This window comes from Geotrypetes seraphini, chromosome 5, assembly GCF_902459505.1.
Source record: "Geotrypetes seraphini chromosome 5, aGeoSer1.1, whole genome shotgun sequence".
Taxonomy (NCBI): domain Eukaryota; kingdom Metazoa; phylum Chordata; class Amphibia; order Gymnophiona; family Dermophiidae; genus Geotrypetes; species Geotrypetes seraphini.
Window position 1 is genome coordinate 63,354,376 of NC_047088.1, and position 14,933 is coordinate 63,369,308.

A 14,933-nucleotide genomic window follows, 5' to 3' on the forward strand; every position below is an offset into this window, starting at 1 on the left:
ATTATGCAGATAAGTTCTTTTTTTTTTTTTTAAACTGAAGATTATATTGAAGATTATTACAGTGTAGTACGGTGATTTGTTCAAGATACATGACCTTTGTGTAGTGCTAGGATTGAAAAAGGAGAGACAACATGTTGGGGTATAACTCCAGTTTGTACTCTTTTTCTGAGCACTTTCCCTAACAGTCATAATATCATCAGGTCCACTATGGCAGCAGGAGGCAGGGTGTCATCCCCCTGTGCTGTCTACATTGTTGAAATTCTAAATCTCTGTCAACAGACCACGGACGACGTTCTTCAGCTCAGACATCACATCCTGCACTTGAATACTAGTTATTGAGAGGGTGAGAAATTAATTTCAAGGGGCAGAACAAGCAACAGTGCAATTTCTTCCCCTACTGAGCTCCTCAACATGTAATGATTTTTTATGGAGAATTCAGGAGCCCAATTCCACAGATGAATCAGGTAAAATATAGCTCCTATTGGCTGCGTCAGTTAACACAGTGCCACACCCACATTCCTTCAACCTTGTTGTTTATATGCAAAAATAAGTAAACATTAATTTTCCAGGCCATTTGAGGATACAGAAATAGATATTTTATTTGCGGTACAAAGGTCACACTTGCCCTAGAATTTCTTTGCAGTCTGGTACTCTGGTTGCAGTACCACTCCCTAACTAACACTATAACACAGCCTCAGCACTGAAGAAGAGAGGGAAAATGGTTCTCACTTTCCCTCACACTCACTCAGAGCATCTGCCTTGGGTCACAGGCATTATTACTTATAACAACAACTTGGTAACAGGCAGTATAGCACATAAGAGGGCAAGTTGCTTTTCATTAGATTTCATTTCCTTTTTTCCCAAGTTTATTCAAAATTTGATATACTGCCCATCATTCAAACTTCTAAGCAGTTTACAAATTTTCAATAATAGTATACTGTAGAATAAAGCGGGGAGGAAAACAGAGTTGTAAGAATAGGGAAAATAAAATCTACATTATATGATAGTAGGATGGGGAAAGGGACTATGTTAGGGTCAGTGCAAGGGTATATGGTGCTTAGCTAAACCTTCAGCTTATACAACCCCAGACACCATAGGGCTCATAATCAAAACATCCAGACCTTCCAAAACCCGCCTAAATTGGACGTCCTAATTGACAGGACGTTCAAGTACCAAGTTTCAAAACCAACATTCTGGACATCCAGTAGGACTTCTAAGCCACTGTGTGTCCAGAGCTCAAAGGGGCGTGTTGGGAGGAGTGTTATGGGCGACATTTTGGCAACCTTAGACGTATCTAAAACCAGCTTAGGCCTTTTCACTGCATCTGTACGCCCAGAGTGAAAAGGGGTGTTTTTTGAGGAGTGGATAGGGCAGGAGTTGGGCGGGAGGTGGGCCGACCTAGACGCCTGATGATATATGATAAAGTTTATAAAATCATGAATAAGGTGGAACCATTAGACAGAGAATGACTGTTTAACCTCAAACAATTTTGAAACAAGGGGGCACTCCATGAAACTAATAACCAGCAGACTGAAAACAAAACCACAGAAAGTTAGTTTTTCATGCAGTGCATAAATAAATTATGAAATTTGGTTGCAAAAGGATGTGGTCAAAGCTACAAATAGGATTCAGAAGAGGTTTAGACTAGAGGTCTGCACGAGAACGTGGATAGCGGGAATCCCGCGGGTCCTGCAGGAATCCCCCCATAACCCATTGGACTCCCACGGGGACCCCCCTCTGGCCAACGGGACTTCCACGGGGATGGAAGGCTTTGGAAGAAGGGTTCGTCCATATAATATAATGGACACATCAGCCTTAGTAAAAGAGGGGGTTTATAAGTTAATTACCTGAACAGAAAACAAAAAAAGGGTTCCACCAAAGAGATTCCACAAGGAAAACAGCAAAAGAAACTGTGGAATTGATGATCCTGTCAGAAGTAATTGCTGCTTTTTATGGGAACGGGCGGGGATGGAGGTAATTCCTTGCGGAGATGGGTGGGGACTGAGAGGATCCTGACGGGGATGGGTGGGGAAGGAGAGGATCCTGATGGGGACGGGCGGGGATGGGTGGTATTTCTGTCCCCGCACAACTCTCTAGTTTAGACATTTTCCTGGAAGAAAAGTCTATAAGAATATTTTTTTAACCCCCCAAAGACTGGAAAAACAATGTTCTTGAATTATTATTTATTGTAAGATCAAGTTCAAGTAATAGGTAGTAACATCCACTTGAGAGCATAAAACACCTCTCCTTTCTGAGATAGACACAGCATTTGGCTGAGGAGATTTGCATTTGTCTGTATTTTTAATAATACTGGTGTATGCATCCCACTGACTATTCATTACATGTGAGCTGTATCTTGGACCCCCAAGGAAGGTTCATTTGAACTGAAACATGGACTGTGTCGGGTCCTGTTACCAACAATTGGGTGTTTTTTTGCTCTCAAGTGGGTGTTACTACCTGTTATTTGAACTTGATTTTACAATAAATGACAATTCAAGAACATTGTTTCTCCACAGTCTTTTTTTTTTTTTTTTTTTGGGGGGGGGCTTTTGGTTCTACGTTCCTTACTGTGGAAACCTTGGGCTTCTGTTGTTTTCCTATAAAAATATTTACCCAGGTAGACTTGGAAGAATCAGTGCTCATTCCTGGAAAAGAATATAGGAAATAAAGCTTTTGGGATCTGCCAGGTACCTGTGGCTTGGTCTGGCTGCTGTTGGAGACCTGATGCTGGAGTCAGTGGACCTGGATCTGACTCAACATGGCTTTTCTTATGCTTTTATGTATCAAAAGGCCTTACCACAGATTAATGCATGCGGTTTACCATATTTACCATATTTACTAACAGCGCAAGTTAACCATCATATTCTGTTGTAAATATTTTTCTACTACACAAATGCCTCCATGCCAGAGCTTCCTGAACTCTGGGATATCCTCTTCTTTAAATCAAACATTAGAATTTTTATTTTTCTGATCAGTCTTTCTACTCAGGAATATGCAGTCTCCTCCCAACCTTCTGTTCTTTCCTTTCAAATCATTGTAGTTCTCCCCCTTCCTTTCGTTCTAGTCTATACATCTGTCTTAAAGTCTATCTAAAAATCTAGGGGTTTTTTTTGTAGTTCTTTGGTTGTTTCGTTTTTGTTTTTAATTTTTTATGCTAATTTGTTATTTACACTTTGTTTTTTACCCTTAATGTATTTTCAATGTATGCCGCCTTGAAATTTGATAAGGTGGGATAACAAAACTTTAATAAACTTGAAACTTGAGGACCCCACATAGGGTCATAAAACCAATTTAGGGTTGTGACCTAGAAGAGACAAGTTAATCTAATCATGTATTTTTTTAATGAGTATAACTTATGGGCAGACTGGGTGGACCGTTCATTGACTATGTTACTATGTATTCCGCACCTCCGGGAAGTCACACACTTTTATTTAGCCACAATCACAAATGATACGCACTGCTCTCTATGCACAGTTAAAAATCTTTGGAACATCAATCCAGTATACTCCTTTTTTTTTATCTGTAACATTAACTGGAATTAAAAGAATTAACTTTCCAAGCCCTACCCCTAGTAAGAAAGAACCCCAAGGCCAAGGCTACATTACAGAGGCTGCTCTTACAAGCAGAATATTTTTGCTTCAGTTTTTCTAAGCAGAGTGTTCTCACTGCATTATTACACAGCAATGTTTTTCTGAGCCAGGCGTGAACGGTAAGGCTTGAAATGCTATTTAGCAGCTGAATCAGTTCATGTGACAGTTCCAGTTCAGACCAGCCAGGGTTCAGAGATAAGGCAGAGCAAAAAGATTCTGCAAGACGTTGAATGGTTTTTAGGAGCTGCAGCACAGCTGCATCCTTGGCCACAACGGCAGAAAATCCAAGTCATCTAATTATTACATGTACACCCTCTCAAATCCCAAACAGCAGGAAACAAGATGCAGCAGCTTCCAGTCAAGTACATACCACTTCTGCTTTGCAATCTGACTGAAAATACCCCAACATAAAAACTGTGCACATGTGATCAATTGTCCATTCACTTATATCCCTGTTGCAGACAAGTCTGATCATTTACATACTCTACATGACTTCTTTGTCCAGGGTATTTAGATAATTAACCTTTTTTCACCTTTTCCCTTGTCTGCAGCTGTGTGAATTCTGCAGTAAAAAAAAGTCATACAATGGGCTAGATGAACTAAAGTCAGCAATCATCGCTAAACCTGTTTTTACAGCTTTAGTGACAATTGCTTTTACTGACCCGATGCACAAAACAGCTCATTGTGTGTTTTTCCCCTCGATCACCCATTTTCCGATCCGGCCATGCAAATTAGCTAAAACCCCATGCAAAGTAGCCAAGCAATTGATGCATTAACATTGCTTGGCTATGCAAAAAAAAAAAACAACAACAAAAAAAAAAAACCCAGGGGTTTTAGCTATCGGAAATAAACAGGTCTGCCTGAATTTTTTCTATGGCACCGATATTTCACGTGTATTACACATAAAATATCTGTTCCATTAAAAAAAATCCTCCACCGCCGACAGCCCTCCCCAACGATCCCTGACAAACATGGCACCGGGATCCTTCCCCCCCCACCCCGAGGGAAAATTGGCAGGAGGGATGCCCACTCCCTCCTGCCAATGGAGGCCCCCGCCCCCGATCCAACCCCTACCCTGCTGAAAAAAAAAAAGGCTGGAGGGATGCCCACTTCCAAATGTCGGTTTCAAAGTTGGTGGCCGAAATATAAACAACCTGCGCTATGCAGATGATACAACGCTCATCACCAGCAGCAAAGAAGATACGCTGTATCTACTGAGAAAAGTCTAAGCCAAAAGTCAAAACATAGGATTAGAACTGAACATAAACAAGATGAAGATCATGAAAATGGAAAATGATGAAAATTTTGAGCTTGAAGGCGATAGAATAGAAGTTGTAAAGGATTTCAATCAAGAAGCAACTAGCAAGGAGGAAATGCTCCGCAGAATTTCACTTGGTCACTCTTCAATAAAGGCTCTCGACAAAGTATTCAAAGGCAAGGAGGTAACACTCCAAAGATCAGACTTGTCCAAACACTCATTCTCTCAGTGGTCAATTACGGATGCCAAAGCTGAACACTATGGAACCAAGACAGAAAGAAGATCAACTCATTTGAGCTTTGGTGCTGGAGAAGGTTGTATGGCTGACACAGGCTCCCTCAAACGTTTCCCTCGACCCTGATGAAAAGTTTCATTTGAAACACGCATGTCTGTAGAGGTGGTATAAAGGATGAGAGACAACTCGCTATAAAGCTAAGTGGTATTCATTTATTTTATAAACAAATTTCAATGAAGAACTATAAAAACTGAAAATAATGAAATATATACAAAACAATAAAAATAAATAAAATCTGGATCGACGAAGACGTCAGCAACTGGTAGCATATGGTGCCCGGCAGCATTCTGAAGGTCCATACAAAAAACTAATATTATTTATCTGTAGCTCCATTGAAAGTGTATTTGGGCTTCAGCTTTATGATAAATTAGGATAATTTGTTGGTAGAAGGATTTTAGGCGTGCCGTGGACCACCAGAAGAACTAACAAATCGATTCTGGAAGCTATCAGACCAGCTATGTCACTCAGTGCCCAAATGATAAAGTTACAACAGTCTTATTTTGGTCACATCATCAGAAGAGAGAGATCACTGGAAAAAGACATCATGTTTGGGAAGACCAAAAGGAACCAGGCGAAGAGGGCAACCTGCAAATCAGATGGCTGGACACATTGAAAACAACCATGAGGATGAGGCTGGAGGACCTTTCCAGAATAGCACAAAACCGATTTCTTTTTAAGATCTGCAATTCATCAAGTCGCTAGGACTCGAGCACAAGTCGATGGAATCTAACAACAAGCAGTACATAAAAATTGCCATACTAGGACAGACCGAAGGTCCATCAAGCCCAGTATTGTGTTTCCAACAGTGGCCAACCCAGGTCTCAAGTACCTAGCTAGATACAGCCAGCCCTAGTAAAGCAGCTTGTAGAATTCAATGGAATTAGCTCTCTAATGCAATATAATCTTTACCACAAGGCGAGGAGAATATATTGGGTGATAGGGTTTATGGCTCCCTTCCCAGATAAGAAATAAAAGGCAAATGAATAAAACACAAAAAAATATAAGCAGATGCCTTTTTATTGGATTAGCTTAATACATTTTCGAAGCTAACATCCCCCTCTCCAGGTGAGAACAGAATAAGCAAACACTGGCAAAATTAGAAAACACAAGTAAATCATAAAAAACACTGCACTGAGGCCCAGATGCTCAAAAAAATTTCCTTGCAAGTGAGAGTGGTTAAAACCCTTACTTACAAGGAAGCTCTACTTCCTATGCTGAAAAGGGTTCTCTGCGGCTTCTGCCAATAATGGTAGCAGCCACTGTGAACCCTATGCAAAAGTATTACAAGGAGCTCATTAGTATTTAAACCCCCTCTTTTACAAAACCTAGGAATTCTATGAGCATCAGAGCTGTTACAGCCATGGCCGGAATTAAAAACTGCTACAGTTTTGTAAAAAGGAAGGGGGGTAGATGAGCACTCCTTCTAATGCTCAAAAGGGAACAGAAGGGAACACCCATCTCTTACCGGGGAATGTTTTTACAGCAGGTCTGGAGCTGCCGTAGCTGTTGCGAGTATGTTGTATGAGTGTATGTCCTGAGTGGGGGCACACACTCACAACAGCAGCTTAAAAACAACAACAAAAAATAAGAAACCCACTCTGCAGCTAAGCAGGCCGCCTTGCTGGCTCATTTGATTGGGGCTCCGGAGCTGTGGTCATCTGAGCTGGCTCAGCTGAGCTGCTGGGGAACAGCAGCAGCAGGAGAAGGAAGGGAACACCACTGTAAAAAACAACAACAACAACAAAAAACAACCAATGCCTAACAGGAAGGATTGGGGGGGGGGGGGAAGGGGGAGGAGCTGTGCCTTATGCTGAATGTCTTTTCATGTCAGTAACTGGGTTCTATGATATCTACTGGCAGTTTGAAGTGTGGTGTATTGCAGGGACCTGTGACATTTTCTTTTTTCCAAGTTTATTTTAGAAGCTTGCTTTTTTACTATTTTTTTTCTTTTAATTGTTGAGAGCAATGTATGTACCCTAACTGAAAAATAAGATCTATGTTAAGGGTCACTGTAGCAGCTTCCATACACTCTTGCTTTTCTTCCTTTTAGTAACAGCACCATACAAGGAGGCTAAAATATTTCTGCTTTTGCTTTAAATCACATCTGTAAAAGGAACCTACAGTATATGATATAAAAAATCTCATACTGGACTGTCCTAGAGCTGCCGATAAAAAAAGCATCAAAATCTTCAGTGTCAACACATTTTTTCCCAGTTCCTCCTTTTTCTAGACCGAAAGGAATCCCACATTACCCATTTTTTCACCATATTTTTTTTTTTTTTTACTAGACCCACCCTAAGCTCTGCAGCAACAGTCCATGCACCAAGTTAGAGAATGACAAGGGGACAAATTTTCCCCGTTCCCGCAGGAACTCATTTTCCCGACCCGGCCCCGCGAGTTCTTTTCCTGTCCCTGTCCCATTCCTGGAAGCTCTGTCCTCATCTGCACAAGCCTCAAATACTTTAAAATCATAAATGTTCGAGGCCTGTGCGGTTAAGGCGGCGCTTACAGGAATGGGAGAGGGACAGCGACAAAACTCATGGGGGTAGGGGAAATTGAATTCCTGCAGGGATGGGGAAAAATTTGACCCCGTGTCATTCTCTATACCAGGGCCGCAATCCAGTCAGGTTTTCAGGATTTCCCCAATGAATATACATGAGCTCTATTAGCATACAGTGAAAGTAGTGCATGCATATTCATTGGAGAAACACTGAAAACCCGACTGGACTGCGGCCCTCGAGGAGGGACTTTGACACCCTTGCTATACCGAGGCTCCCTCTAGAACTCTGTAACAGAGGCTCCAAATTTAGCCACCAGATGTCGCTCTCTCTGATGATCACGGCTCTCGCCCTTCCAGAGACTGATGGGAAGATTCTCAAAACTTAAACATGCTCGCTAAACCAGTTCCAGTCAGTTTAGTATGCATGTATTTTAGCGGTGGATTATCAAAATGGCTTACCGTGGTTTTTTTCCAAGTTTCCTAGTGGTCTCTGATTCTGCCATGCAAATGTACAGTAGTACAATGGAGGTCATTATTATTAAAATGAGCAATCCGAGCAATTCTCTATCATTGCTGAGTGATTTCCCTAACCGCGTTGTGCCACATTTGCAGCCAACATTTGCCGATAGATCTGAGCTGTTGTAGCCTTACTTTCTGATCAGTACCTGAACGCTGATTGGCTCTGGCACTGCCAGGAAAGTAAGGCATAACAGCTCAGACCCCCCCACACAAATTTTTTTTTTTTAAAAAAACAAACAAACCCCAAATTGAAGATCGGCAGGAGAGATGCCCACTCTCTCCCGCTGTGTCGTACAATCCCCCTGACACTACTATCCATCCACTCACCCACCCCACCCCGCTGCACTGTACAATCCCCCGACACTACCAACCACCCCCCATCTCGCAGCGGGAGAGATGCCCACTCCCTCTTGCCACGTCACACAATCCCCCGACACTACTACCCACACCCGCCAGAACACTGGCTTCTCAGCACTCCGGGGTCCAGTCAATGCAGGATGTACAAGAACTGATTTAAGAATCCAACCAGTAATTCTCAGCATAGGTGTGCACAGATCTGCTACTGAGCTACCAGCATCCAGATTTAATTAATTTGTAGTATCTGAGTTAGCCCCAGGTAGCAACTACTCAGTGTGTGTAAGTTCAATCAGGTAAAGCAATACCCCCATTTTGTCGTTGTTGTTTTCAGTTGCAATCAGGGAACTGAAAAATTCTTAAAGATGGAGGGGCTAAAATAATGAGGATGTGGAGCAGGTCAACTACATTCCACCACAAGGAACACTAAACTAGAGAATGACACGGGAAAAAATTTTTCCCCGTCCAGGCAGGAATTAAAATTTCCCTGTCCCGACCCCGTGAGTTTTGTCGCTGTCCCCGCCCCGTTCCTTTATGCTCTGCCTTAACCGCACAAGCTTCACACACTTGTGATTTTAAGGTGTTTGAGGCTTTTGCAGATGAGGACGGAGCTTGCAGGAATGGGGCGGGGACTGGGAGAGCGACAAAACTCATGGGGACAGGACGGGAAAATGAGTTCCCACAGGGAGAGGGAAAATTGGTCCCCATGTCAATTCTGTACACTAAACACTCTGGTCACCTGCACCTGTCCACAGGAGCATCCCAAGCTGGAAACACACCCTGTGCGATATGCCCCTTAGAACATGCCCCTTAGACATGCTGCACCCTGCTTCACAGCCAAGCATGGAAGGCACTGGACACAATTTTGGAACCCCCACCTCCCTTGCGCCCTGGGTGGCCACACTGCTCGCACATAGCTTGCTAGGGCCCTGCCTGTCCACTCCTATTACAAAATGGTTAAGCTTCTACACTTCTCCCTCGGTATTCGCGGGGGATAGGGGCAGAGCCGGACCGCGAATTGAGAAAAACTGCAAATAACTTCTCGTCCGGCTCTGACCCACCCCCGCCTCCCTCCCGCCTTCCCCCCGGCATCCCGGCCTTACCTGGTGGTCTAGCAGGCTTTCGGGGCAGGAGCGATCTTCCTACGCTCCTGCCCCATGCAGATTGCCAATAGGAAATGACTGCCATGAGTTCCCATAGTCTCTTGAGACTACAACGAGAGCTCATGGCAGCCATTTCCTATTGGTGATCTACACGGGGCAGGAGCGTAGGAAGATCGCTCCTGCCCCAAAAGCCCGCTAGACCACCAGGTAAGGCCGGGATGCCAGGAGGAAGGATGAAGGGAGGCGGGAATGTCCGAAACTATGGTGGTTTTCCCCCTCCCCCCCAAAAAAATTGTGAATATGTGAAACCGCGATTGTCGAAACCGCGAATGGGGAGGGGGATGTGTTTGTGATTTTCTTCAACAGCATGTTTCTGGACATCTGTGGAATCTACAGGAACATATTTTAAGGTCGAATGGGTTAATAGCATTACAGAACAATGATGGAACCTTCCAGGCATGCCATTTATAAATTTGTTCTGATATACTTGGGTGATATTTGGGTGCAGCTGCTTTCATGATATTGTGACACAAAAATTTTTTAATAAAACTTGAAGCTTAAACCTCATACAGACTATTATTTGTGCAACATGCAGAAGCAAAATATCTTTAAAATTAGAGTTCTTCATTCTGCTGGTGTTTATGAACAAAACTGGTCATTAGCAAATAGCAATTATGTCTTTGCCTATTCTGTACATCTCCAGTTCAGCCTACTTCACCACTGCTGTTGGAAAGTGCTCAGTGAAGAGTTTCACTGCAACATTTTATAACCATCTTTTCCATAGGGATACAAACTTATTTATATTACTCAGGGTAGGATTCATAAAGCTCTGACAACATGGTAAAAAAATACCATGGTGGGAGCAAATTTTTTTTTTGTAGTGGGTGATGCTCTACATGAATAGCAAGCAAATTATATGCATGCAATTTGTGTGGAGCATCCCTTGTAAAAGGGGGAGGAACTGTGCCTGGCACTTGCTCAGAAGAGCAATCGCTAGCACAGCTCCTCCCCCTGCTTGCCTGAACCTCTCCGCTTGAACCTGCCGCTGCTCTCCCTACCTGCCAGCAGCTGAGTTGGCATGACTCCCTGAAGCCGCTAATCGGGGATTTCCCTGAAGCGATCAGATGAACCTGCAGGGAGAGCTGGGAGTGACCCCCATTCCTCCCTCCCACTGATCCCCCAAGCCCCAAGCACAAAAAGACAGTCCCTCCTCCCGCTGAGCCAGACATCCCCAATACTTTTGGTGAAAAGATCGGCAGGAGAGATGCCTACTCCCCTCTTGCCTCAGGGCCCACCCCTTCAAAATGCAGCCTTGCCCCTGCCCGGTGCACAAGAAGGGGCCTAAATGCCACATACGGTATGAAGGGTGTCGGGCTCGGCAGGAGGGGGGACTGCCTTTGTGCTCAGGGGTCACTCCCTACTCTCCCTATTGGCTCATCTAATCACAGCAGGGGAATCCCAATCAGTTGATAGTGGCGAGCATGGATATTTTTTTTTAATAGGCACAGCTGTTGTGTGTGTGTTGTGCACAACTACTGGCAGCTCTAGAGGTGCTGGAAAATTTTATTCAGTGCTGGGGGGAGGGGAGGAGCATTTTCAATAATGCATCACAAGGAAAGCTCATTAGAATACTAATGAGCTCCTTGTAATGCATTAGTATAGGACTCTCAGTGGCTGCTACAAGGATCAGCCTTTAACATTCATCGCTAAAATAGTTCTAACCGGTTTTAGCATACAAGCATTTTAGCTTCTGATGCACAAAATGTCTGTGTGTGGTCTAGTATGGTAATATAATATGAGCTTGTTAATATATTAATATTTTAAATATTAATTTAAATATTTAAATATTTAATTTAAATTTAAATATTAATTTTAAATTTTAAATATATTAATATTTTAAAATTTCTTTATTCATTTTAAAGCCATGATTAAGTGCAGGATATCATACAATCATATAAATCTAAAAAAACACTTAAATACATTTACAATTATAATTTATGACAAATAGAAATATCACCCTCCCCCCCCCCAATTATATTAAAAAAATACACTCAAATTGAGAAATTGAAAAATACATTCCAGCCCGCCCACGACGTGTATGACCAAAGGGCATAATCACTAATCACTCTTTGCAAAATTTTGTCAATGGCTCGTTAATATTAATATTGTCAATTGAGCTTGTTAATATTAAAATGAGCTTTCTGGGTGATGCACAAAATGAAGTGCCAACCTTTAATATTCCAAAATTATTGGCAGGTCTGGGGCTGCCGATTGCATGAGAGGTGAAAGTACAAAAAATAAAATAAGTATGGGATACAAGCATAGGGTTAAGGGGACACACACACAAAAAAGCATATATATCTTGCTATACGTGTGTGTTAAAAGCGTTTCTTAGGTGTGTGTGCTAAAAGCGTATCTCAGGTGCATTCATTAAAACTATATACTGGCAGGATTGGGACTGCAAATTGCATGAAGTTCGGGAAAAATCCCCAAACCATTTGCATGGTTTGTTGTTAGTTCTCCGACACCCCCCCCCCATCACACTTATGACATGCACCTGTGATGCGCTACAATAAGGCACACCTATGATTTGCCTGCTTACGACTTAGCTTTTCCTTAGCACACATTTATGTCTTTTTCCCATGAACTATTCTGCGTATGTGTCAAGTCGCTTTTTCTGACTAATCAGATAGTATTTCCACGGACCTCGTACGCAAGCGAAGTTTTTGGTGCATCAGCAGACATTTAGAAATCGGAAAAATTACTGCCACTGCAATGGCCCATAGGATTTTAATGGTAACTTTAGGCAGGGGTGTCCAATGTCGGTCCTCGAGGGCCGCAATCCAGTCGGGTTTTCAGGATTTCCCCAATGAATATGCATGAGATCTATTAGCATACAATGAAAGCAGTGCATGCAAATAGACCTCATGTATATTCATTGGGGAAATCCTGAAAACCCGACTGGACTGCGGCCCTCGAGGACCGACATTGGACACCCCTGCTTTAGGGTATCAGGGCTCTTACGAGTCTTACTGCCATAGGCAGCTTTTGAGCATCAGGGCCTCAGCCATTCAATTCAGGCACTGCAGGGACTTTAGCCCTCTCTTTTCCCCAACCTATGCAATAAACATTTTGGACTACAGTCCAGTGGTCTCAAAATCAAACCCTTTGCAGGGCCACATTTTGGATTTATAGGTACTTGGCCTCAGAAAAAAATAGTTAATGTCTTATTAAAGAAATGACAATTTTGCATGAGGCAAAACTCTATAGTTTATAAATCTTTCCTTTCGGCTAAGTCTTAATAATAATATTGTAATTTATAGCTAAAGAGACATATGATCAAGAAACTTTTTTATTTTACTTTTGTGATTATGATAAACATACCAAAGGCCTCAAAATAGTACCAGGCGGGCCACATGTGGCCCCCGGGCCGTGAGTTTGAGACCACTGCTACAGTCTAATACTGCACGAAGAAATGTTTCAAGTTCAAATGTATTACTACAGCTTGATTTCATTAGTGCTTTGGTGTGTGCAAGGCACCTGCTAAAGTTGTCCATAAAATGAAAGCCCAGATTCAGAATATCATCTTGCGACTTTGGCTTTATATTCAACTACTTAAAGAAAGTAAGAGAGACCGACAGCATACTGGAAACAGGTGGAATGTAAATTCCAAAGTATCCAAAGTCACAGCTCATTACCAGAAAATGGGTCATGCCTTAGACTTGGAACTCCATATATATGTACGACTGGCAGGTATGTCTGATAATATATATGTAGGTAATTAGTAGAACTCACATTTACCATTTATATACCTTCATATTCTCTGATTAGTGGAAAAAGACATGCTCCATAAAGTAGAAAGAAATAGAAAGGTACAAAGGATGGACGGGTTCGCTGTTACCTCTGGCTTGGTTCTGTTCTGCAGTAGCTGCTCCAGGTAGAGGTCAGACAGTACCGTCCGCATGCTGTTCATGCTTTCAAAGGCTGCTGCCGGCTCGTTCTTGTTGGACTTCAGCGTCATTGTGCCTCCCCGCAACGATTCTGAAAATGCCACTTTAGCGATTCGCTTCCCTTTCCTGCCAGCCCCAGCAGACAGTTGCCTGCGTCTGCTTCCACTGCACCCGAAAGGAGAAGACTAGGCGAGCGAGCGAAGGATATACCGCTGCTCTCTGAGTGACCAGCAAGGGTCAAACAAAAGAATCTTTTAAAAGGGTGACACAAAATGATTCCTTGTTTGCTGGACCCAGGCGAGTGAGTCTATGCCGCAGAGGAGCGCGAGCTCCCGGGCTTAGGACTGTACCAACTGTGTGCAGGGGCGCGTGACTCCCCTTCCCCCCTACAACGACAAGAGGCGCGAGGAGGCAGCCTATCACGTAACCCGCCCCCCCCCCCTCCTCCTCCTCCTCCTCAGACAGCATGGGAGGGCTTCTGGAGAAAATAACTGTGGTTAGGAGATGTGGAGACTGGGCAGTTCTTTCCTTGTTTATTTCTTGTCTGCTCCCATTTTGACAGTAATAGCTCCTGTTTGTTCTCATTATCATCTTGTATTGGTTTGCTGTAAAGTGGGAGAAAGATACAACATGTAGCCCGAGGTAACAGGGCTCCCGGCCTGATTGCTGTACACATGCCTCTCCTTCCCCAAGTTACAAAAAAAGTGAACTGAAACGTTTTCAGAATAAGCTGCTATATATATTGCCAGAGAAAGCAAAGTTTCATTTTATAGCTTTTGGGATAAAGAATAACACAGATGTAAGGAAACCAACGATAGATATAGAAACTAACACTAGGATAAGGCTAACTAATGAATAAATCATTATTACATAAATAAATACAAGCACATATACAGTATATATTAGTTAATGTAAGAAACCATAGGACAATATACGCAAATCAGGGTTAAGTCAAACACAGCATAGCAGGCAGAAAAGTCTACAACCCCTCTAATGAAAATAAAATACAGAAGTAAGGTCTTGCCCAGTGTATCTCAAACTGTGTGCCAAGGCACACTGGTATGCCTCCTGAGATTTCAGGTGTGCCGTGGCACACTGGGGAGGAGGAGAAGTGCCGGTACCAGCTGACTGCCTCTCGTGGCGAGAAGCATGTCCTGTAGGCAATCAGTGGGTGCCAGCACCTATCCTCTGTGGCCCTCTTCCTGTCTGGCACCCCCCACTGGCGTCTCAGGGCATGCCTGGAGGGCCTTCACACACACACACGCGCGTGGACATCGACGTGTTGTTATCACGGTGATATCCACGCACTTCCAGGTGCCTCGAGCCAAGGCCACTACCTTTAGTGTGCCACGGCTTGAGAAAGT

General features: G+C 43.1%; 1 protein-coding gene across 2 annotated transcripts in view; it reads right to left on the reverse strand.

Annotated features, from left to right (window-relative positions):
* Positions 1-14,933, reverse strand: part of MPP1 (membrane palmitoylated protein 1) — a 122,203-nt gene that overhangs the window by 84,919 nt on the left and 22,351 nt on the right. Inside the window, exon 1 of one of the 2 annotated variants that reach the window (XM_033945119.1) lies at positions 13,521-13,941. The exons of the other annotated variant lie outside the window; for it this stretch is intronic. Within the exon in view, the coding sequence (XP_033801010.1) occupies positions 13,521-13,640 (120 nt within the window). The 5' untranslated portion in view covers positions 13,641-13,941. Of the gene's footprint in view, positions 1-13,520; positions 13,942-14,933 lie in introns of those variants that run through there. 2 annotated transcript variants of the gene reach the window in all.